Source organism: Cyphomyrmex costatus, unplaced genomic scaffold, assembly GCF_001594065.2.
Source record: "Cyphomyrmex costatus isolate MS0001 unplaced genomic scaffold, Ccosl1.0 scaffold411, whole genome shotgun sequence".
Taxonomy (NCBI): domain Eukaryota; kingdom Metazoa; phylum Arthropoda; class Insecta; order Hymenoptera; family Formicidae; genus Cyphomyrmex; species Cyphomyrmex costatus.
The window spans coordinates 7,384-29,708 of record NW_017278330.1 but is presented as its reverse complement, the minus strand read 5'-3'; the positions used below and the strand labels follow the sequence as shown (position 1 = coordinate 29,708).

At 40.8% G+C, this 22,325-nt stretch overlaps 2 protein-coding genes across 2 annotated transcripts; both read left to right on the top strand.

Moving 5' to 3' along the window:
- The first annotated feature begins 7,359 nt into the window (after positions 1-7,359).
- On the top strand, positions 7,360-10,863 carry LOC108777143 (uncharacterized). The gene is made up of 6 exons (XM_018543954.1): positions 7,360-7,497; positions 7,815-7,867; positions 9,578-9,630; positions 9,726-10,006; positions 10,316-10,617; positions 10,716-10,863. The coding sequence occupies exons 1-6, from the start codon at positions 7,360-7,362 to the stop codon at positions 10,861-10,863; spliced, it is 975 nt and encodes a 324-aa protein (XP_018399456.1).
- A 3,221-nt stretch (positions 10,864-14,084) lies between these two features.
- Positions 14,085-20,768, top strand: LOC108777142 (uncharacterized; the record flags this gene model as incomplete). The annotated part of the gene is made up of 5 exons (XM_018543953.1): positions 14,085-14,175; positions 14,535-15,815; positions 19,020-19,965; positions 20,030-20,217; positions 20,386-20,768. Coding segments are annotated over exons 1-5 (2,889 nt in total), but the record flags the coding sequence as incomplete, so codon positions are not given.
- Positions 20,769-22,325: the final 1,557 nt, after the last annotated feature.

Genomic DNA, 22,325 nt, shown 5'->3' with positions numbered 1-22,325 from the left:
TCGCGCCACGCTAGAGATCTATCGCGATCACCACCGCCACCACCCACGTGCACGAACCGTCGTTCCAACTGCGTCCTCGCACCCGCGAGTCGCGCGATCCTCGCCACCGCGGATTGTCTGTGCCCGACGGCAAGACGCGGACGCTTGGTGCGACAGGATCCTCCAATCTCTCGACGCACTCGTCGCATCGTTGCATCCACGCAAAACACTCCACCAGGGTAGCGACGCGGCCGCACTGCTCCAGCAGTTCGCGTTTCACTCGCTCGTGGTTCTCCATTTTTTTTTTTTAGAAAACTTTTATTCTGCGCACTTGCACGCACGTTGCTCACACGTTTTTCAAGCCCGCTTTAAATACACAATGTCATATAGGCTCATCACCTTTTCATTGTTTCTTTGAGAGACGATGCACTTTTCGCACTCCATGCATCTATCTTCGCACGGTTCGCGTAGTCTCTTAACAATAGGATGCAAATCATCAAAACGATTGTACCCGTGTACATATATATCGTCTATCATCACCACTTCGGCCTTTTTACCACTGTACGTGTCCATTGTGATGCATCTACACGAACGCTCGAGTTCACACGCGATTTTATGTCCTACCCAACAATAATCGTCGTCCATTAATCTTTTCCAGTTCATACACTCGTCTCGTAATCCTGCGTACACTTCCCGTCGCGCGCGCGATGACCATTCGTATGCCGGCTCAGTGTCAACAATTACGTTTTTCACGACGCGATCACCGTGGAGCTCTCGGTCGCGAATTACACGTACCAGCGATGTCCACGCACTATAGTCCTGCGGATTTTCAAGAACGTTTTTCACTTCTTCAATAAGGTTGTCATTACATGTATGTTCGTCCAATCACAGTTCCATAAATTCGTAATGCTCCATTTTAAAACTTTTATTCTGCGCACTTACACGTTATTCGTTTGCACGCGCTGCACCACCGCTTAACATTTACAATGTCATAGAGATCCAGCACCTTGTCATTATACAAGTAGACCGACCGACACTTTTCGCACTCACTGCATATATCATCGCACTTGTCATGCAATAGTTTCTTTATAGCAGGATCCCTCTCACGTTTGTAACCCGACGCATTTTTATCTATTACTACCACCACTTCGGCTCTTGTACCACTATACGTGTTCATTTCAATGCATCTGCAGGAATGTCTGAGTTTAATCGTGATTGTATGCAGTGTCCAAAAATGCAGTGTCCAAAAATGCTGGAGTTTAGTCTCTGTTGTAGACTCCGTACAATAATATTCATACTCTGATTTATTTCCCAAGTTCGTACACTGGGCGACTACTTGATCGTACGCTTCTTCTTTCTTGCGGTCTGACCAATTGCCAATCCGCTCTTTGTCAATGATTACATTTTTCACGACGCGATCACCGTGTATCTCTCGATCGCGAATTATATTCACCGGCGATGTCCACACATCCTTTCTCGGCAAATTTTCGGACCTGTCGTCGACAAGATTGTTCACACATTCAAAATAATCGTCCCAATCTTCGTCCAGCAACGGATCCGTTGATTCGTTTGATCGCCATTTTATTTTCTTATACAGTACATATGGGACATGCGTTGCACGAGTATACTTGACGCATCGGTTTCAGACAATTGGAGCACATCCGGGCTTCGAATCTATCGGTGAAATCAGTGTCGTACTTCCTTATCAACAACATCCCACCAACGCCAGCGTCCGCGATTCTCTCCATACACTCGGGACATACCGCTAGCGCTCCACCTGTCGAATAGTAGCACTGGATTTGACAAAACTTCACGCGAGAACTCAATGCCCGGATTTGCGCGGCCGACACAATTTTTACTAAACGATCGGTATTGTTCTCCAGATCACTAACGCACCCCGTATCGTCCGATAACACACTCTCGTCGGAAGACTCAACGTCCATAACGTCTTCGAAGTTTACATCTCCAATCGCTTCGTCATTGATATTCCCGACATCATCGGGATCCATATTTTCAATGTTCGCTCTATCTATTGTACTCTCGCATCTTAACACAATCGATTCGTGACATCTACTGTGACATGGCGCGCTTACGACTCATTATATATTTCATTTCCGACTTCTTCATCCCTTTGTCTTTATCCCTACTGACCTCTCAGTACGCGTCTTCCTAGAAATGTATCTCGAAAGAAAGCGCTGTGAGAACGCATGTTAATTTAATACTTGTTTTGGAGGATCACTTTCGTTTCCTGTGATACAGTTTCGTTCAGCAGCCATTGGCGCTCGAACGTGTCGTCGCCGATCTTCATAGAAAAAATATCATTATCACGAAAGATAGCGTACATTAATTTAATACTTGTTTTCGCGCGTTGGAATATCACTTTTGTTTCCTGTGATACAGTTTCGTTCAGCAGCCAAATCATCGACGCTCGAACGTGTCACCACCGATATCTCCTAAGAGAAAAATATTGTAAAAGGAACTGCCATGAGAACGCTATTTAATTTAATACTTGTTTTTCAAGCACGAGTATCAATTACATCGAAGAAGCATTTTTTTCAGGGGGAGGGGGTGCACATGTTACAACGCGGTGATCTCATAGACGGATTTGCGCATGCGCAAAACACTACATGTCACGTGATCACTGTAGAAGCATGTTTTCAGGGGGAGGGGGTGAGGGGTTGGCAGCTTTTGAAAATGCCCGCGCCAGTACCTTCTCCGCGATTACCTTCCCCGCGACACTGGCGCCGCCTGGTGGTGACGAAGAATCTGTATCAGTGGTCCAGAACTCTCTTAGTATATGGGAGGGGGAGAGGGTTGGCAGCTTTTGGAAAAAACTTATTTGATGTCGTCGCCTCGAAAGGGTGGCGGCAGCTTTTGAAATTTTATACTCAAATAATAACATCTCGGTGCACGAAAACGGCGGTTAGGGCGAGGGGACGGCGCGGCGGTTGCGGCGGCAGCGGTTAGGGCGAGGGGACGGCGCGGCGGCCCGCGCGATAAGGCGGCTCGGCTCCCCCTCCCCTCCCGTGACGTCATACCCCCCGCGCCTTGTACTTTCCCCGCGCCCCGCACCCGCCTCGGAGCCCCATGGCTTTGAACCGGCCTACCACCTCTACTAGTAAGCTAATTTACAAGTGAATTTGTTGGTGATCGGTAAAAAAACTTTCAGAAATAGGTTTATCATAAGGTACTGAGAAAAACTTTTGTTAATATTATTGTTATTATTCTGTAAGGTATTATTGTTATATACAGGGTGTTCCCGGGTTAAATGACAAAATTTGAAATACGTATTCTGGGCCTCAAAACAAAGAAAAATTTCCTTTGGAAGAATTCTCGCAAACACTTCGTTCAAGAGGTATTGACTTATTAAGTTACTCAACTGTAGGAATATTTTAATGTCGAAATATGGCTTTTTGCTTTGTTTTGGAAGTCGTCGGTCGTTAATAGGCTTATGTTAGCAATGTAAACAAAGCTCCTTTCGTTCGTAATGACCTTCAATCATTAAAACGGAGGATAGAGCAAGCGTGCAATGAAATTACAGCCACACAATGCCAATCAGCCACTCGTTCTGTCATCAATAGATGTAATGCTTGTCTCCGAGCTGAAAGCCATAATTTTGAACAAAATATTTAATAACTAATTTGTTATTACTCTGTAAAGCAATAAAGAAGTTAAACCTGTATTATTTCGATATTTATTTATTCCTATATTGTAATTTAGGAAGTATTATAAACTAATAAGTAATAACTTAATTCGTACGAATGAAAGGAGCTTTGTTTACATTGCGAACATAAGCCTATCAACGATCTATGACTTTCAAAACAAAGCAAAAAGAGACATTTCGACATTAAAATATTCCTACAGTTGAGTAACTTAATAAGTCAATATCTCTTGAACAAAGCGTTTGCGAGAATTCTTCCAGAGGAAATTTTTCTTTGTTTTGAGGTCCTAAATACGTATTTCAAATTTGGCCATTTAACCCGGGAACACCCAGTATATAAGATTTTATTCTGTTAGAAATTGTAGAAAAGATAAAAGAAAGAGGATAACTATTATTAAGAAAGTATATTAATGGCTTCAGTTAAGCTTTTTTGACGAAATTGTGGATGGGACAAACAAATTATTTTATCTATCATGTTGATGATTATGGCCTTTTTTTTAAACAAATGTGGTTTGAATGATGATTCAAAAATCTGCCAGAAAATGTGGTTTTGAGGAATATATCAAAAATGATTCTCTGATTATTAACAATAATTTTTGTATCAAGAAAATTTATGGCATTATCAGTGCTAACTTCCATTGTGAACTGTAACCTTTTGTGCATGGAATTAAAATTATTCAGTGTGTCGTTGATACTGTCAGAAAGGATTGCCAAAATTATGTTGTCCACATATCGATAATAGAACAATAGTTGTATAGTATAATTTTTGGATCGCAAACATTTCAAGATAAAGTTTCTCAAAGAAATACCTGACAGATTCATCACCAATGCTGACAAGGGGAATGTCACCGTTGCTCTTAATAGAACCAGCTACATATCTAACATAGAAGAAATATCTCTGATTATGATACTTATCAAGAAATTGGAAAAAATCCTACAAAAAATTAACACAAGATCTACGTGTCTTACTCACCAGATGGAGTAGAAATTATATTGAAAAGTCCACATATCGAAGATTACTCACAACCGATAGTAACTTACCTGGAGCATACGGATTAACAAAAATCCACAAGCAGAAGCAAGCTAACCCATTAAGAATAATAGTATTATCCATAAACAGTCTCCTATATACAACTTGTCCCTTTTTCTTCATAACATTATCAATAATAGCATACCTCTGAGGCTCCCAGCTACATAAAAGATAGCTTCCATCTAGCTAACAAATTATTTGGACTAAATATCAATTTACGCTATGTTTTAACTTCTGGATATTGTATCCCTCTTTATCAATGTCCTCGTAGATCTAGCAATAAATAGCATAAAAAGCAGATGGAATTACATAGCTAACAATATAAAAATTCCTCAAGACGAATTTATTATTGCAGTAAAATTTGTATTAAATTCCACCTTTTTAAATTCCACATTTAACAACAATTTTTACAAACAAATTTTTGGCACTCCAATGGGTTCATCTCTTTCTTCTGTAATTGCAGACATAGTAATGAAAGGTATTGAAATGTCTGCAAACAAAATATTACCTATACAACCGCCGTTGTTCTTCTATCGATATGTAGATGACATCATTTTGGCACTCCCTTCTGACAGTATCAACGACACACTGAATAATTTTAATTCCATGCAAAAAAGATTACAGTTCACCATAGAAGTTAGCACTGATAATACCATAAATTTTTTTTATACAAAAATAATTGTTAATAATCGGAGAATCATTTTTATATATTCCACAAAACCACATTTTCTGGCAAATTTTTGAATCATTATTCAAACCACCTTATTTTTACAAAAAGGACATAATCATCAACATGATAGATAAAATAATTCGTTTGTCTCATCCAAAATTTCGTCAAAAAAGCTTAACTAAAGCCATTAATATACTTCTTAATAATAGTTATCCTCTTTCTTTTATCTTTTCTACAATTTCTAACAGAATAAAATCTTATATACATAGCAATAATATCTTACAGAATAATAATAACAATATTAACAAAAGTTTTCTCAGTATCTTATGTTAAATCCATCTTTGAAAGTTTTTACCGATCACCAACAAATTCACTTGTAAATTATCTTACTCTATCACAAATACGCTCAAAGGTTTCATAAAGAGAGGCAAAAATCAACTTGAAATATTGTCTAACGAAAATGTTGTATATAAAAACTTTTGTGATAATTGTGATGCCAGCATTGCCAGCTATGTCGGCCAAACAAAAAAAACGAAAATTATAATAAATACTAGATTAAATGAACACTTTTCAGATATTAAAATAAGAATAGATTCACCATCAGTTATATCTGACCATCGCATTAACTTGAATCACAATTTCAAGTGGAATGAAGTCAAAATTTTAGATACTGAAACTTCTTATAATAAAAGACTGATATCAGAAATGATTCATATTAAAAAGTAAAAACATGGCATAATAGACAAAATAATACTGAAAATTTGCCAAATACATATTCCCAAATAATACAATTTCTTTCTTCCTCATAATTTCCCCTTCTCCTTTTCTTTCTTCTCTCCCCCTACAATACTTTTCTATCTTCATTTTTACAATCTTCTTTTCTAATATTGTCATACAACAATTCTCTGAAAGTCACCATTAGTTTATATCGTCTCTATATTATATAACATCTTTCCACATCGCCTTTGTCTCTGTAAAATTATAAGTTTTCTATCTAATAACTAGATTGATTGCTTGTTTGGAGTCATTTTCAAATAAAATAGGTATTTATATCTCATATGATGAACGAATTTGATTTTTATGTGGTATCTGGATATGTGTTGTGTAATATAACTGTTATTATTTTATGTCGTGCTATTGTAGTTCCACATTACATTTTCAAGATTTATTCATGAAAATGACTTTAAAATATTTCGATGCTAACTGTGAGACTTGTTATGAAAGGGACTATCCAACAATGATGAAAAAGAGAAAATAATTAACTAGTAACACTCGCAAGATTATTGACACCTATTTACGACAAAAAACATTGTTCGTGATGCAACCATTTCATCTACAGCAAGTAATAAGATTGTGTTACTTTAGTTGAAACAACCTAACCTTCGCGCGGATCAACTCGTCGTAATTCTACTAGTCGCAGAAAGAGGTTCGCACGGGAAGAGAGAATGCAGAAATAAGAAAACGCTTACTGTTACATTCCGGTTGGTTCGTATTGCTTACGGCGGTGACGAACGCGGCACGGGTAAATGAGAGCGCGGGCGCGGAGCGGGGCGCGCGGGGCGAAGCCTCGGCTTCTCAGCTGATTTTACTGTTTATATTTGACTGGCAGGCTGCTGTCACTAGTGCCTTCGCGAGGCACAATATTATGTCTTTATATCTTCAAGCCTTGTCTTTATAGCAGAGTGCTAACGACAATGTCTTTCTAATTCTAGACAAGAATTATATTTTATCTGCCCTTCGTATCCTCCAAAAAAATAAAATAGAGAGATTTGAGGAAACGTCAGAGTTCTTGTGTCATATATAGATGACATTTATGCTTCATCATCTAGTTTCACTCATCCACGTCTCTCTTTGGGGAGGATAGGAGGGGGTAATAGAAAATGAAAAACTGAGATAAGTAAGAATTAAAACAAAAATGATTTGAACAATTATATTTTAATTATTAACGTTAACATTTATAATGCTTCCTTCTTCCTGCTGGTAATCAGGATTGGCCGAGTCGGCTTCCGCGACGGGGCTATGCACACTGGCGGCGGAGTGCGGGGGCGCGGTGTAGGTCACGACGTCGATAGCGGTTTCTCTTTGGTTACGTGGCCCTTCGGCGAGCAAGCGGGTTGTTGGGTCGCTGTTTTAGCCGTCTTTGTCGTACCGGCTGGGGTATGTGGCGACTGAAGTGATCGCGGACTGTCTCCAGATTCTGCCGCCCAATAAATTGAAAGGTCGAAGGTCCCTCCCTGAGTATAGTCTCGAATGACCTCGCGTATGCGGACTTTTATTCCTCCTCTCTTACTCCTTATGCGCCTTTTTCTGTACTTTTTTGGCATCTATTGAATTTGAGATGTTGGTGACGAAGTTGCCCGATAATAAATTCGGAATACGCGTTTTTAGTGTATGAGGGTTATTATAAGTATGATATTAGTATCCCTAATACTGGAAAGATATTCTAAGCATAAGATCAAAGTTTTCGGATGTAGGCTCGATATTTCGGTTACCGGAAAGATATTCTAAGTATGATTATTCCTGCCTTGTGAGTAAATATTCTGTGTATCGGATTCGACGTTCTCGGTATAAGAGCCAGTATTCTAAGTATAATTATTTCTGACGCGTGGGTAAATACTCCGAGTATAGGACTATATGCTCTTAATGTTGAAAGAGATTGTTCTAGGTATAAGATAACTTCTAGGTGAAAGATTTTAATATTTCGCGTAGATTAACGTTTTAAACATCGGACCTTAGATTTTGATAGTAAGATTAATATTCGAGACGTAAAAGGAGAATATTCTAATTTTTAATTCTTTAGCCTTCGCGATGTGAAAGAAAATGTTCTACGTATGAGCAAGGAAATATCTTAAGTATGTAAGTCGAGGTTTCTTGAGTCTAAGATTTTAATTATTTCGGATAGCTACTTAACGTTTTGAAGATTGGACTGAGTTTAAATGTTCGCGACTTAAATCTATATGGAATAGGTAGTGATTATGTCTATACAATGATTCCTGGACGCCGAAAAGGCTCGGACAAGAATCGCCAAATATTTGGAGGGATTTTTATTGCAATGATTCCAGAACGCCGTGAAGGCGCGGACTAGAATCGGCTGGAAGATGGTACAATTTGAAGGGAAGCCACAGAAATGCCTTTCGGCGCGAGATATAGTTACCTTGTCTGAGACCTTTTTCAGAGAGGAATAGGTACGCTCCGCTAGAATCGCCCGTGTGAGGACGTTCTGGAAAATTCTTCAATTATTAATTTGTCGATTTTAAGCTTAATAACGCCGAGTTTCAATGCGCGAATGCAAGAGATCTATAGTTTATAAGGTACAGCTCATATGGCCGCGTCGGCTTCGCGCGTGTTGCAGTACGACGCGAGTAAAGTGTACACAGAGATGCATTGTGTTTTACATGCCGTGTTTTCGGTAGGCCGCTTCCTCGAGCGATTACTGAGAATTAAGTATTCGCGAGAGATTCTATGTTTATTTAAGCCTTTATTTTAGACTTGTGAGTGTCAGCGCTTGTCAGATGGGTATGTATGTGTTCCCATACTTGCTGGCGTCCAGCAGGTGTACTCGAAGCTGCACGGAAGTGCATTACTGGGATGCATCGCGGTTTTTTCTGAATTCTGCCGAAGACCGTTAATTATTCTTAGTAAATTATTCTAAATAGCTCGACATTATCAGTTCGTGATTGTCTTTTTATTGGCGATAGTGGATTTGTATTTAAATGCATTCTAGGTGCATTTTCTACCTTAAACAGTTGGCGCAGGCGCAGTCATTCGCAATTCGGTTTCGGTCGTTTAGACGCGTGCTACAAGTCACGACATTAGTTCTCTATGTATTTGTGTTACTCATACTAGCATTGATTCGTGTATCCTGTCTAGTGACGGACGTGGTGCCGTATTGTAGGCGCATCGGACGTTACACTTACTTAATATAAGGAGACAATACAAACGTTTATTCGTGTTATATGTACAGGTGTGTGCGTGTGTGTGTTTTATATACAAAGGTGTGTGTTCGTGTAACTTCGCTAATGTGTGTGTATGTATTTCGGCGAGACGGCGAACGTACAGGACATATACAAGACGTATACAGAAAAACTATAGTCTCTTGATTACGCTTTTGAGGCTTTCACGGGTATTTTCTTCAATTATACGGGGAGAGTATACTTTCCAAGGTAAACACGTTTACCAAACTTAGGATTTCCCTGGCCAAAAAACTATCTAACTTGGCATTCCTAAAACGCTGTAGGGACAGCAATGTAGTCCCAAAATTCCTACAAGTCAAAGACAATTTGGGCACGCGTATGTCAAAGAACATTCTATGTAGAACCTGACGATTCCTCACAAAGGAACGTATCCATTTCACTAAGATACAAATAAACAAGATCTTCCAACAGTCCTTCAAATCATAGTAATACCAGCCGACAAAGGCAACGCAACAGTAGTCATGAATACATCAGACAACAGAACGAAGATGGAGTCCCTCCTTACGGACAAAACATACACAAGGCTTGACAGAGATCTAACCAACAGGATAGAACGGAAAACCAGCATCCTATTAGAAAAGAGCGGCCTACACAGCAAAATCAAAGCAACATTGAAACCTGCCAATTCCCTGCCACCAAGATTGTACGGTCTGCCAAAAATACATAAACCGAACATCCCTCTCAGACCGATTGTCAGTTCCATAAGGTCCCCAACATACTACCTCGCACGATTTCCAACCCGCGAATTACAACCCCTGATAGGAAAGACGAAGTCACATATTATCAACTCAACGGACTTCATACGGAAAATCCAAAAAATCCGTCTACACCCTGAAGATATTGGTAACGTTTGACGTAGAGTCACTCTTCACAAATGTCCCAATAATAGATACTGCAGATACTATAAAAACCTCTCAAAAGTCCCAAACAAAATCATCCCTTTAATAGAGCATTGTCTAACTACCACTTATTTTTCCTATAACGACCAATTCTACGAACAGATATCCGGGGCGGCCATGGGTTCATCCATTTCCCTCGTAGTAGCAAACATCTTCACGGAACACTTCGAAGAAGAGTCCCTCCGAAAGGCGACCAGCAAGTCAGAAATTTGGTACCGATATGTAGACGACATATTCGTAATCTGGAAACACGGAAAAGATGAACTCGACAAGTTCTTAAACTTCGTCAACCAACATCCGATTCACCTCAATACTAACATCCGATTCACCATGGAAATAGAAGAGAACGGTATGCTTCCCTTCTTGGACGTACTCGTCACAAAGAAGACACACTGGGCTATCAGGTATACAGGAAGCCAACACACACGGACAGATACTTACATGCCGAGTCACATCACTATCCAGCCCAAAAACAGTCGGCGATACACTCCCCCGTACACAGAGCTTTCAGCATCTCTGACAAAGAACATCTACAAACAGAACTCAACCATTTGAAGGAAACCTTACAGCGGAACGGATACAATGAGGAGGATGTAAATAGGATAATTAGCAAACATAGGAGTGGGACAAAGAAATCAGACACAGAATAGTCACAGGAAGAGAAAAGACAACCCCCGTTCCTCCCATACATAAAGAGAACAACAGACCGAATCGGAAAGATTCTGAATAAACACAACATTCGGACCATTTTCAAGCCCCCAAGGAAGATGGAACAAATCTTGAGAAACCCAAAGGATCAGAGACCTCCACTCAGCTCCGCAGGAGTGTACAAAATATCCTGCTCGTGCGGGAAAGTGTACATCGGTGAAACCGGAAGAACAGTCAACACACGGATGAAGGAATACCAACGGGATGTCAGGCTGAAACACATCACACAATCAGCCCTGGCAGAACATAGCATCGAGACAGGACATCAAATACTATTTGACAAAACGGCAACCATTGCCGCAACAACATCATATTTCCCGAGGAAGCACAGAGAGGCCTTGGAAATACAGAAACATCCAGACAATTTAAACAGAGACTCAGGCTATAATGTAAGCAAACTGTTGTAGCCCGCAAGTGCTACCACAATTAAGTCTCGCATTTCAGCCTAGCAACGAGCTGGCGGAAATGCAAGATTATTACTGCAAAGCAACCTTTGCATTTCGGCATAGCAACGACTTGCGGAAATGCAAGGCTGCAAATTCCATAACGCGTGCGGACAACGATCACTGATCGAACGCAAGCAATGACCGCACGCACATCGAACAATTATTAATAAAAAGCAAATCTTGCATTTCGACAGGACAACGAACTGCCGAAATGCAAGAGGACGATGTCCGCATTGCACACGGCACGAATGCCGCTAGTTCAATGACTCCGCGACGCCTATATATTCGGCGGTCTAAGGACCGGCGAGAGAGTCTTGTCAAACATCTAAACGTAACGATACGTTACGCGCGTCGCGAGAACCGAGTCATATTACATCCGCGATAACGAGTGTCGCCGACCGGTCTAAGTCACGAGCGAGGACTTTAACCCGAATATGTTCTTTAATTAAATCAATTCGACAATTGTAACCAACTATTCGAATTGTAACATAAGCAACCAAAGTGTAATCATTCAATCGGGTAATTATAATAATTAAATAAAGGGTTAAATGTAATCAGTGGTAATAACCACTCGAAATTGTAAAGTGTAATAATAAATAAAAAGGGGTTATTTTAATAAAAGTGTGGTGCAGTGAGTGTTTGTTCTACGACCTTGACCACTTTCCTCGTTTTCCTCGTGGGTTCCAACCCTTTGAGCGGATCGAATCCCAAATTAATATCTTGTTGCACCGAGAGGTACAACAAAACTATGGAAGACCGCCCTCTCGACAGGCGAAAAAAGTACCCCTCCCACCCCCCCCCTAACAGCGTCTACATAAAAAGGTAGACCCCCAGGGTAGCGACTCAGTATCAGCGCACGCCTTGCCCTTATGAAGTGAACGGTACGGTTCACGAGACGTTGGCATTAACAATGAAGAAAGACACGGCGATAACCCGCAAACCTTCTGGTATAATTGAAAAAAACTTTAGTATCAATGAGGCCGCGAACAGAAAAACCAGAGGTGTAAACTGCGCCGCGAGTACGGCGAAAACACGTGGGGATCTTTAAATCCAAATACGGACACGAGAATCGCGGAGCGCGGTCAGTGGTACGAATACCTCGTGTACGCGTGATATACGCCAGCGGCAGTAGACGATCGCGGCGCGAATAGTTTGACGGGCGTGTCACGAATGCTAATTGCACAAGCGACAAATTGTGAAAGAAATATAAATATATTAATAAATAATAAAACTCTTGTTGATAATGAGGTCAGGCGCGGCTGACGAAGTTAATAATATAAAGGAATTGCGCGATCACGCCCTCGACCGATTACCGGAACGCGCGGCGAAGTAAGTTTAGTAAAAATATTATAATATATTAAAACCGTGAGCGCGACGCGATTACGATACCACCGCCCTCGACCGATTATCGGAACGCTGACGAGAAGCGCCGAATAAGAAGGTCGCAGACCTCAATATTTCAAATAAATATGAGAAGACCGATGCAGAGTGGAGTCAGTAATTTTATTAAAGTGCAGCGCGTTACTCTGCTCGAACACGAATTAAAAAGTTAGATCGCGACATGCGTAGTGTAAGTGATACATGTGAAATAAATACTTTGTGAATAATTGTGAATTGAATAAAGTTTATTGTGTAATTATAAAGAAAAAGAAAAGTGTTGAGTTAATAATTATTTGGCTGCTCCCGAATTCTTGGTGGATCCCGAAACCCGTGTCGCAAGTAGCGGCATAACAATTTGGTGGCAGCGGTGAGATCCACACAGCTGACTCCAGGACCCGAGAGCAGCGACGGCAGCAACCAGCCTGCAAATAAGGTGTACTAATAAATAGGCGAAGGAGCGACCCAAGGAGGCAACGCAGAAGCCAGCACACCAGAAACAATATCGAGCACTCGGTATAGCAGCCGACGACCAGGACGCAGATAGCAGTGTAACCCGAGAGGCGCGACCTACCGCAAGCGTGACTCAACAGCTTCGAGCAACGACTACAAGCGACATGCGATTAGCAGCGTTAATGTAAGTCCGAAAAATTATAGCGTCGCCAATGTAATCGAACTAATGTTCGAAGGCGAAAATAATAGCGATAGTCCAAACACACCAATACCCGCAAGGATACTAACAAGTGAGCCCGTACCAAGACGGCCACATGTTAGTCAGATAAGTCCCGTGCGTATAATCGGAGAAGCCCTACGCGTTATACGCGACAACGCGCGCCTTGTCTTGGACACCCAATACTCGAGCGATAGCGCGTCGGATTCGGAACAACCTCCGAACCTAGTTATAGAACGTGTATTCCCATTCGAGGAATTCGACCAAAGCTTGTTAGGGAACGATAGGCACGCGCAACGAGAGCCCTCGTTGTTATCTTTTGAAAGCGATTTATTCGTACCCACACTTGTAAATTCCGCACCTAGCGTAATGACAACGCATCAGCTTCAGACGCCGCATGGAGACGTTAACGTCGGGAATAACCCCCCGATAGCCAACGCGGAAATAGGACTATTAAGGGGAACTGTCGAACCGCCAACAAGAAACAGACAGGAAGAAATCCTGGACCGTTTAATAGTAGTAATTAACGGATTACAAGATGGACAGAATGGAAATTACTAATAACGAGCGTGAAAATTTTCGACTCGCCGGACCTGCCGACAGGCCAGAATCGATTAATTTAACGTACGGAAGAACGCAAAACGACGTAAGAGAATTAATAAACCGGCCGATGGGATATCTACATTTGAAGGACCCTCGTAGACTGATACCCGAAATCGACGGATCTCAACGGCATAAGACACAAGAATTTATAAGCGCCAGTACTTCGCGATGGAAAAAATCAACTTCGCGGAACGTTCAGCCTTGCTCGAGGAAATATTAAATACAAAATTGAAAAGAAAACTCTTACAGGATTTTCAAACCAGAAGTATACAAAATTTCGAACAATTACGGCGAGAAATAAAGATTAACTATTTGGGAAAACGTGGAACATCGCATCTTCAATTAGAGTTTAACGCTTTAAAATAAAAAACAAGTGAAAGCGCGCGCACATACGAACGACGCGTAGATCAATTAGCGATGGAATTATACGAATCGTTAATAGAAAAAAGAAATCATACAAATGAACAGAAACGAGCGATCTTAGAGACAATTTAGAATCAAGCACTATTTGAATTAGGATTGCGTGAGGACATCAAAATGATAGTCCGATCGCAAAAATATACTACCCTGCAAGAGGCTATTAACGCCGCGAGCGCGGAAGAAAAAGTTAAGGGCCCTTCCTTAAAAACGCCATTTAACAATCAAAATAAGAGTGGGCCAAATCAAAATAAAAATATACAATGCCATAAATGCGGAAAAGCAGGACATTACGGTCAAAATTGCCGGACGAGCCGTTATGCGAATAAATTTTCCTTGCCTCGTGCTGAAAAGCTAGCAGGAATTAATACCATCGAGAAATTTTACACCTATTGTAAAAAGGCGGGACATAATCGAAACGAGTGTTGGATACTTAACGGACGAACCGATAGAGATACGCGACAACGCGCGAGACGCGAAACGGATAACAAAACAAAGCGAGTGAACACCGCAGTGAAAGCGAGAGAATCAAGAAGGAGCAAGCGAAATAGCGATAGCGAGGAAGATTCATATGCTAGTAGCGAAGAAGAAGAGAGAACGAAGACGCGGAAAAAGCGAGAGACAATTGAGCATCAGATTACGCAAGTAACCGGAAATCGTGCGAATATCGGCCTTAGATTAGTAACGTTGCTGATAAAAGAAAAAGAGATAAATCTCTTATTAGATACCGGAGCCACCCTAACACTAATCAAAGTGGGGAATTTGAATGGCGAAACGCTCATAACTAAAAAGCCAATGGCTCTCACCGGGGTGACGGGCCATCAAATTAAAACTATTGGTAAAATAAAGGCGACTGTAATAATAGGAAATAAAGAAATACGCCACACCATGCACGTCGTGAAGGATGATTTCCCTATCGACTACGCAGGAATACTCGGTATGGATTTCCTGCAGAAACATAAAATTAAGAGCGATCAAAAAAGCTATCTTCAAGTCGATGGAGTAACACTGAAACTCCATCCCTATAAAAAATTAACGCTAACTCCTCGTAGCGAAACCATTATTCAAGCGGTAACAGATAAAAATCGCATTGGAATAGTAAAATCAAAGGAAATGCGACCAGGAGTATTTATTGGCAACTGCCTGGTAGCACCTGAGGAATATGCTCGCCCAATAAGTATGCTAAATACAACGGGAGAGATAGTAGAAATAATAACACCGCTCGTGACAATAGATGAATTGCGGGCAAATGACTGCGAGAATATACTCACCCTACGTACGGCATGTAACAAGAGCAACTCACCAATACTAACGCGCCGCGAGCGTATACAAGCGCAGATAGGAACCGAACATTTAAATCAAGAGGATGTTGTACCTCTCGGTGATACAAGATATTAAATCAGGATTCGATCCGCTCAAAGGGTTGGAACCCACGAGGAAAACGAGGAAAGTGTTCAAGGTCGTTGAACAAACACACACTGCACCACACTTTTATCAAAATAACCCCTTTTATTTATTATAACAATTACAATTTCGAGTGGTTATTACCACTAGTTACATTTATTTAAGTAATAGTAACCCTTTATTTAATTAATGTAATTACCCGATTGAATGATTACACTTTGGTTGTTAAATGATTATGTTACAATTCGAATAGTTGGTTACAATTGTCGAATTGATTGAATTAAAAGAATATACTCGGGTTAAAGTCCTCGCTCGTGACTTAGACCGGTCGGCGACACTCGTTATCGCGGATGTAATATGACTCGGTTCTCGCGACGCGCGTAACGTATCGTTACGTTTAGATGTATGACAAGACTCTGCCGCCGGTCCTTAGACCGCCGAATATATAGGCGTCGCGGAGTCATCGAACTAGCGGCATGCGTGCCGTGTGCAATGCTGACTTTGTCTTCTTGCATTTCGGCAGTTCGTTGTTCTGTCGAAATGCAAGATTTACTTTTTAGCAATAATCGTTGGATATGCGTGCGGATATTGCCTGCGCTCGATCAGTGATCGCTGTCCGCACGCGCTATGGAATTTGCAGCCCTGCATTTCCGCAAGTCGTTGCTATGCCGAAATGCAAAGGTTGCTTTGCGGTAATAATCTTGCATTTCCGCCAACTCGTTGCTAGGCTGAAATGCGAGACTTAATTGTGGTAGCACTCGCGGGCTATAAGAAGGAAAAGAAGACCATTGAGCGATTATGCGAAGATTTCTGCGATATCTTTCATTTAGATGGAGATATGCTGACGCACACATGAAATAAATATCCGCACAAATAGCGCACCTGTAAATGTGCGACCTTATAGATTACCAGAGAAACATAAGGAAGAGGTAAATCGACAAATAGAAAAAATGCTAAAAGAAGATATTGTCCGACCTATGGTGGAAATATATAAGGTGAAACAATGCGCATAATGGCGGCTGCTTAAAATTTTAACCAATCAAATTTACCCGATGAGGTAACGCGTAAATTTTAAATGTTATAAATTACTTGGAAATAAAAACACCGTATTTATATTAAAAATTATTCATATTTATTAATATAACGTTAAAAATTGCAATTTTAAAATAGTAAATAGCAATTAAGAAGTTATATAATATAAAGAAAATAAACAAATGTAACTGAAATAAATGAATAAAATACAAATTGAAAGTAAACAAGTAACAGGTATCAAAGAATAATGTTACAAATATGTTTGAATTTTTTTTCTTATTTTTTTGACTATTAGTCATTGTTATCATCTTATTTTTTTGTTTTAATCTGATGTATATACGTTCTTGTTAGTACAACTAAACTTTCAACAACCTTTCTCGGAGAGAGAAATGTATACTTTATCTTTTTACACACTATTTCCATGAAATGCAATGAATTCGATATTCATTACTTCTGCAACTCTGAATCTTCCCATGCAACATATCATGTGCCGACCCTGAATTTTGTATCACCGGGCATATTTGATTGGTTCACCGTTTCCCACTACTTTTATGCTACTGCGCATCCATCAGATTGCTTCACCTTATATATTTCCACCATGATCCGACCTAGCGCGAGTCAGTGGTACGCGCCACTACTGGTCGTTCCAAAGAAAGGCGACACGACAAAGAAGCCGAAACTGAGAATAGTGATAGATTTTCGAAAACTTAACGAGCTAACGATAGGCGACTCTTTCCCTCTGCCGAATATAAATTGTAACGATGCATCCCCCATCGTTCCGGCACACGCCACCCAGCCGAACGCAGCTGAATTGCTATGCAATGCAGTGATGAGAGCGCATAGCGCCCGATAAAACCGAAAACATAATTCACAGGTACAAGCGGCAGTAACAGCCGCGTAACGCCGAGCACCGCCGAACGAGGCCGAAAGAGATCGACCGCCGCGGACTCCCACTTCTTGGGACTTAGTCCAACGCACCGCGAAGCGCGGACAGCGAGAAAATGCGAGCAAAACCGAAGGCTCACGAACGCGGCATTTTGGTGATATAAAAATCCCGCGTTACGCACAAACGGGTGATTCCTGTTCCAACCAGATCCTAGCAACGAATCCGACTTCCTAGAACCGTAACGATACCAAGAAAACCGGGCCGGAGAGTGCTCCAGCTCCGCCGAGAGTGCTCCAGCTCCGCCGAGAGTTCTCGGCAGGTACCGACAAGGCGTCCTATAGCACCGAACGGCAAGAACAGAGGGGCAGAGTGTACTCTGCCTCTGCCGAGCGTTCTCGGCAGCCGTTTCGGTGCAACGCGCAACGACCAACGTCCGGGGGCGGAGAGTACTCTGCCTCCGTCGAGCGTCCTCGACCGTTGGCCCGCGCCGACCGCTCCTTGCACTTCGCACTGCGATCAACCAGCATTCGTCCGGGGGTGGAGGGATCTCCACCTCTGCCGAGAATTTTCGGCCGCTGGTCATCGCCCGTCTGAATACAAATACGCGAACCCGCGATAGAGAACGAAAGCCGCGCGTTACGAATAATAGACTGTCGCATCGACAGTTCTAAAATTAGATCGTTCACAGCTGATCAGCCGCGCTAGTCAACACCGCGAGAAAAAGAGCATAGCGAGTCCGTTTTTTTTAGCCCGTCATAACACCGCCGCGAGCAACACACAGCACACTCGCTCTCACTCGCTCACTCGCGTTCTCACGAGCAACTCACGCACTCACACGCATACTCTCCACTTTGTAATACACGCACACCGCGCCGCTTGCGCTTCGCATATACACCGATACACACACATATACACATACTCTCTGCGTTGTAATACACGCACACCGCGCCGCTTGCGCTCCGCATATACACCGACACACGCACATACACACACACTCGCACATATACACTGCGTCGCTCAGTTCGCATACCGCTGCGACCGCCTTGGCGTAAAGCAATTTCTTTTGCTTCTCTTTCGATAGTACATAAGCCGTTTCGGCGAAACAAATAAAGCTAATTGTTTTTTTTATCATACACCTGTCTGAGACTTTACTTGCCTTGCATTCTCCCCCCGATCGAACCTCTTTTGAATCCTTGGCCGAATATTCCGACGAGCTGACGCCGCGCAATTCGAGAATTAGGTCGTTACAAAATGATATTTTAGATCAATTAGGAAATGCAAAATATTTTTCCACATTAGATCTCGCTTCGGGATATCATCAAATTCCCATGAGCGAGGAACACAAAAATAAAACAGCCTTTTCCACTTCGCATGGGCACTACGAGTTCAATAGAATGCCCTTCGGGTTAAGGAATGCACCCGCAACGTTTCAAAGATTAATGAACGCGATATTAGCCGAAATTCAAGGCCTGAGATGTCTCGGATACTTGGACGACATCGTCGTCTACGGATCAAATTTGGAAGAACATAACAAACGCCTGATTGAAGTAATGCAGCGTTTACGGAAACATAATCTAAAATTACAGCCCGACAAGTGCAATTTCCTTAGAAAGGAAGTAATTTATCTAGGTCCAATAATTACTGAAAATGGAATACGACCAGATCCAAGCAAATTAAGTGCTGTAAACAATTTTCCTATACCGAGAAAAATCAAGAATGTGCAATCATTTATCGGATTGGCCGGATATTACCGGAAATTCATTGAAGAATTCTCTAAAATTGCAAAACCCCTTACGAGTTTAACCAAAAAGGGGATAAAATTTGAATGGGGTATGGAACAGCAAAACGCGTTCGAATTATTAAAGGCAAAACTCACGACGGCACCCGTACTAAGTTACCCGGATGTCTCTCGTGAATTCTTAGTAACGACCGACGCATCCGATCATGCAATCGGAGCCGTATTATCACAAGGTCCTGTAGGCAGAGACCGACCGATTGCTTATGCTAGTAGAATTTTGAATAAAGCCGAACAAAACTATAGCACAACGGAAAAAGAACTATTAGCTATAGTATGGGCCGTGAAACATTTTCGACCATATTTATATGGTACAACGTTTACCATTGTGACAGACCACAGACCTTTAATCTGGCTATTCAATGTCACGGATCCAGGTTCTAGATTAATTAGATGGCGACTAAAATTAGCGGAGTACGATTATAAAATCGTACACAAAAAAAGGCAAATGCAATACAAATGCCGATGCATTAAGCAGAAATCCAGTTACGGACGACCCACACGTCAATCTCATCCATCCGGAGGAAGAAGAACGGCAAGAAGAAGAAGAAGAAGAAGAGGAAGAAACAATTAAAGAATATACGGCTGAGGAGAAACGCCGCATACTGTACGAGTATTACAACGCTCTATTAGGGGGGCATCAGGGGGTCGCGCGGACACTGAACCGTATCCGATTACTACATAACTGGAGAGGCATTACTCGAGACGTCGAGGAATACATAAGCAAATGCGATTATTGCCAAAAGAATAAATTAAATAAAAAGACGAAAATGCCATTAATAATTACAGACACGCCTACGAAACCGTTTTAAAAATGTGCATTGGATATCGTAGGACCATTAACTGTCGCAACCAATGGAAATAAATATATCCTGACCTTCCAGGACAATTTAACTAAATTCAGTAAAGCTATTCCTATATATAATCAAGAAGCGGCTACCGTTGCGAAAGCATTCGTGACTAAAATAGTAGTAGAACACGGCACGCCGGATAAAATTCTTACCGATCAAGGTACTAACTTTACTAGCGAAATGTTTAAAAATACTTGCAAACTATTGGAAATAGAAAAGATACAAACAACAGCCTATCATCCGGAGAGTAACGGAGCCTTAGAGCGCTCACACAGAACGAATATTTCTAGCATTATGTTAACGAGGAACAGAGCGACTGGAACGAGTGGCTACCCTACGCAATGTTCGCCTATAATAATAACTCTAGTAAGCGGAATAATAGTAGGTATTTTATGGCTTATAAAAAATAAGGATAAAAGTGTAATCCGGGATTATAGATGTGTACAATAACGGAAACTCGTAACCTCGTTTCCTTTTCCCAAAGGCGGAGGAATGTCACGAGTGCTAATTGCACAAGCGACAAGTTGTGAAAGAAATATAAATATATTAATAAATAATAAAATTCTTGTTGATAATGAGGTCCCCGATGAGAACACATATGTAGTATCCACGTGGAGTCTACGTGTTTTACGTGGACTACGGAATTAAAAATTTATTTACATAATATCCACGTGGATTCTACGTAGACAATTCCATATAGATTTCAATACGTATAATCCACGTGGATTGCATAGAGTGAAAATCGAATGTTAATTTATCCACGTGAATTCAACGTTGCTATTTCATATTTTTATTTCCGTTAAATTTCATCAGTAATTGATCCACATGGATTATACATAGTTGCTTTAAAAAAAATATGTATACAAAATGGATAATTTTTTAAATACGCAACTATGTGTTTTTTTTATACCACTTGATTTATCTCATTATTCTGTTCACAAAAGTATTAATATACGACAATCAAAAAGTCAACAGTTTACGAGTTATTTAACATTTTGTGTCTATATGTATCAAAATAAAGTGTAAAATATCTCGAAAACTATTAGTTTTTTGGTATGTCTACCTTAATACTTTTATATGCAAAATAATTAGAGAAATCACGTTATCTAAAAAAAATTACATAATTCCATTTAAAAAAGTGGAGGTGACCTTCATATCTTTTTAGCACCTCCACTTAGAAAAAAAACAACGTGACTAAAACGTGTCCCCCTCGATACCGTTCCATTTTTATTTGAAACATTTTTGTCTACAGGATTTAGTTTTCGAGAAATTCAGGTGGGGAGATTAAAATGGCTCACCCTGTATATCAAGCGACGCGGTAGCGTCGCGACGCCAAGTGCATAAAATAAAAATATAACCGTTTGACATGATGACATGATACTTGATGTGTGTATATGTTCATGTCGATGTCAAATTCACGACGCTACCACTAGCTTTATCTCGAGTTTTCACATCTTGAAACTTTAGATTAAAATTACACAGAATTTAAAAGCACAATCAAAAATCTAAAAACACTTTTATTATATAATGTCATCGGTATCTTTCGATTGCGACCAGTCCGAATAAAATTGGTGCAGCCGATACCGAGATCTAGAGACCGAATCCCGAAAAGGGTACGTTTCAGTTATGTTCAGACGTACATGTGACACATACATGTATTTTTCAATCGTACGTGTGACACATACATGTAATTCAACTGCTTTACTTGAAAAGACTAGTATAACAACGACCAAACGTGTACTTATTATTCAATTATTATTATTTAAAGTTAATAATGAAGAAGTTATAAAGATTACAAATCTTAATATTAAATCCATACCTTCGTCAAAAATTTGTATCGGTGATAATATTTATAAAGTGAATAGTGCGATTCTTTATCATGGTAAAAATATAGACGAAGGACATTACACAAATTTATTGCGA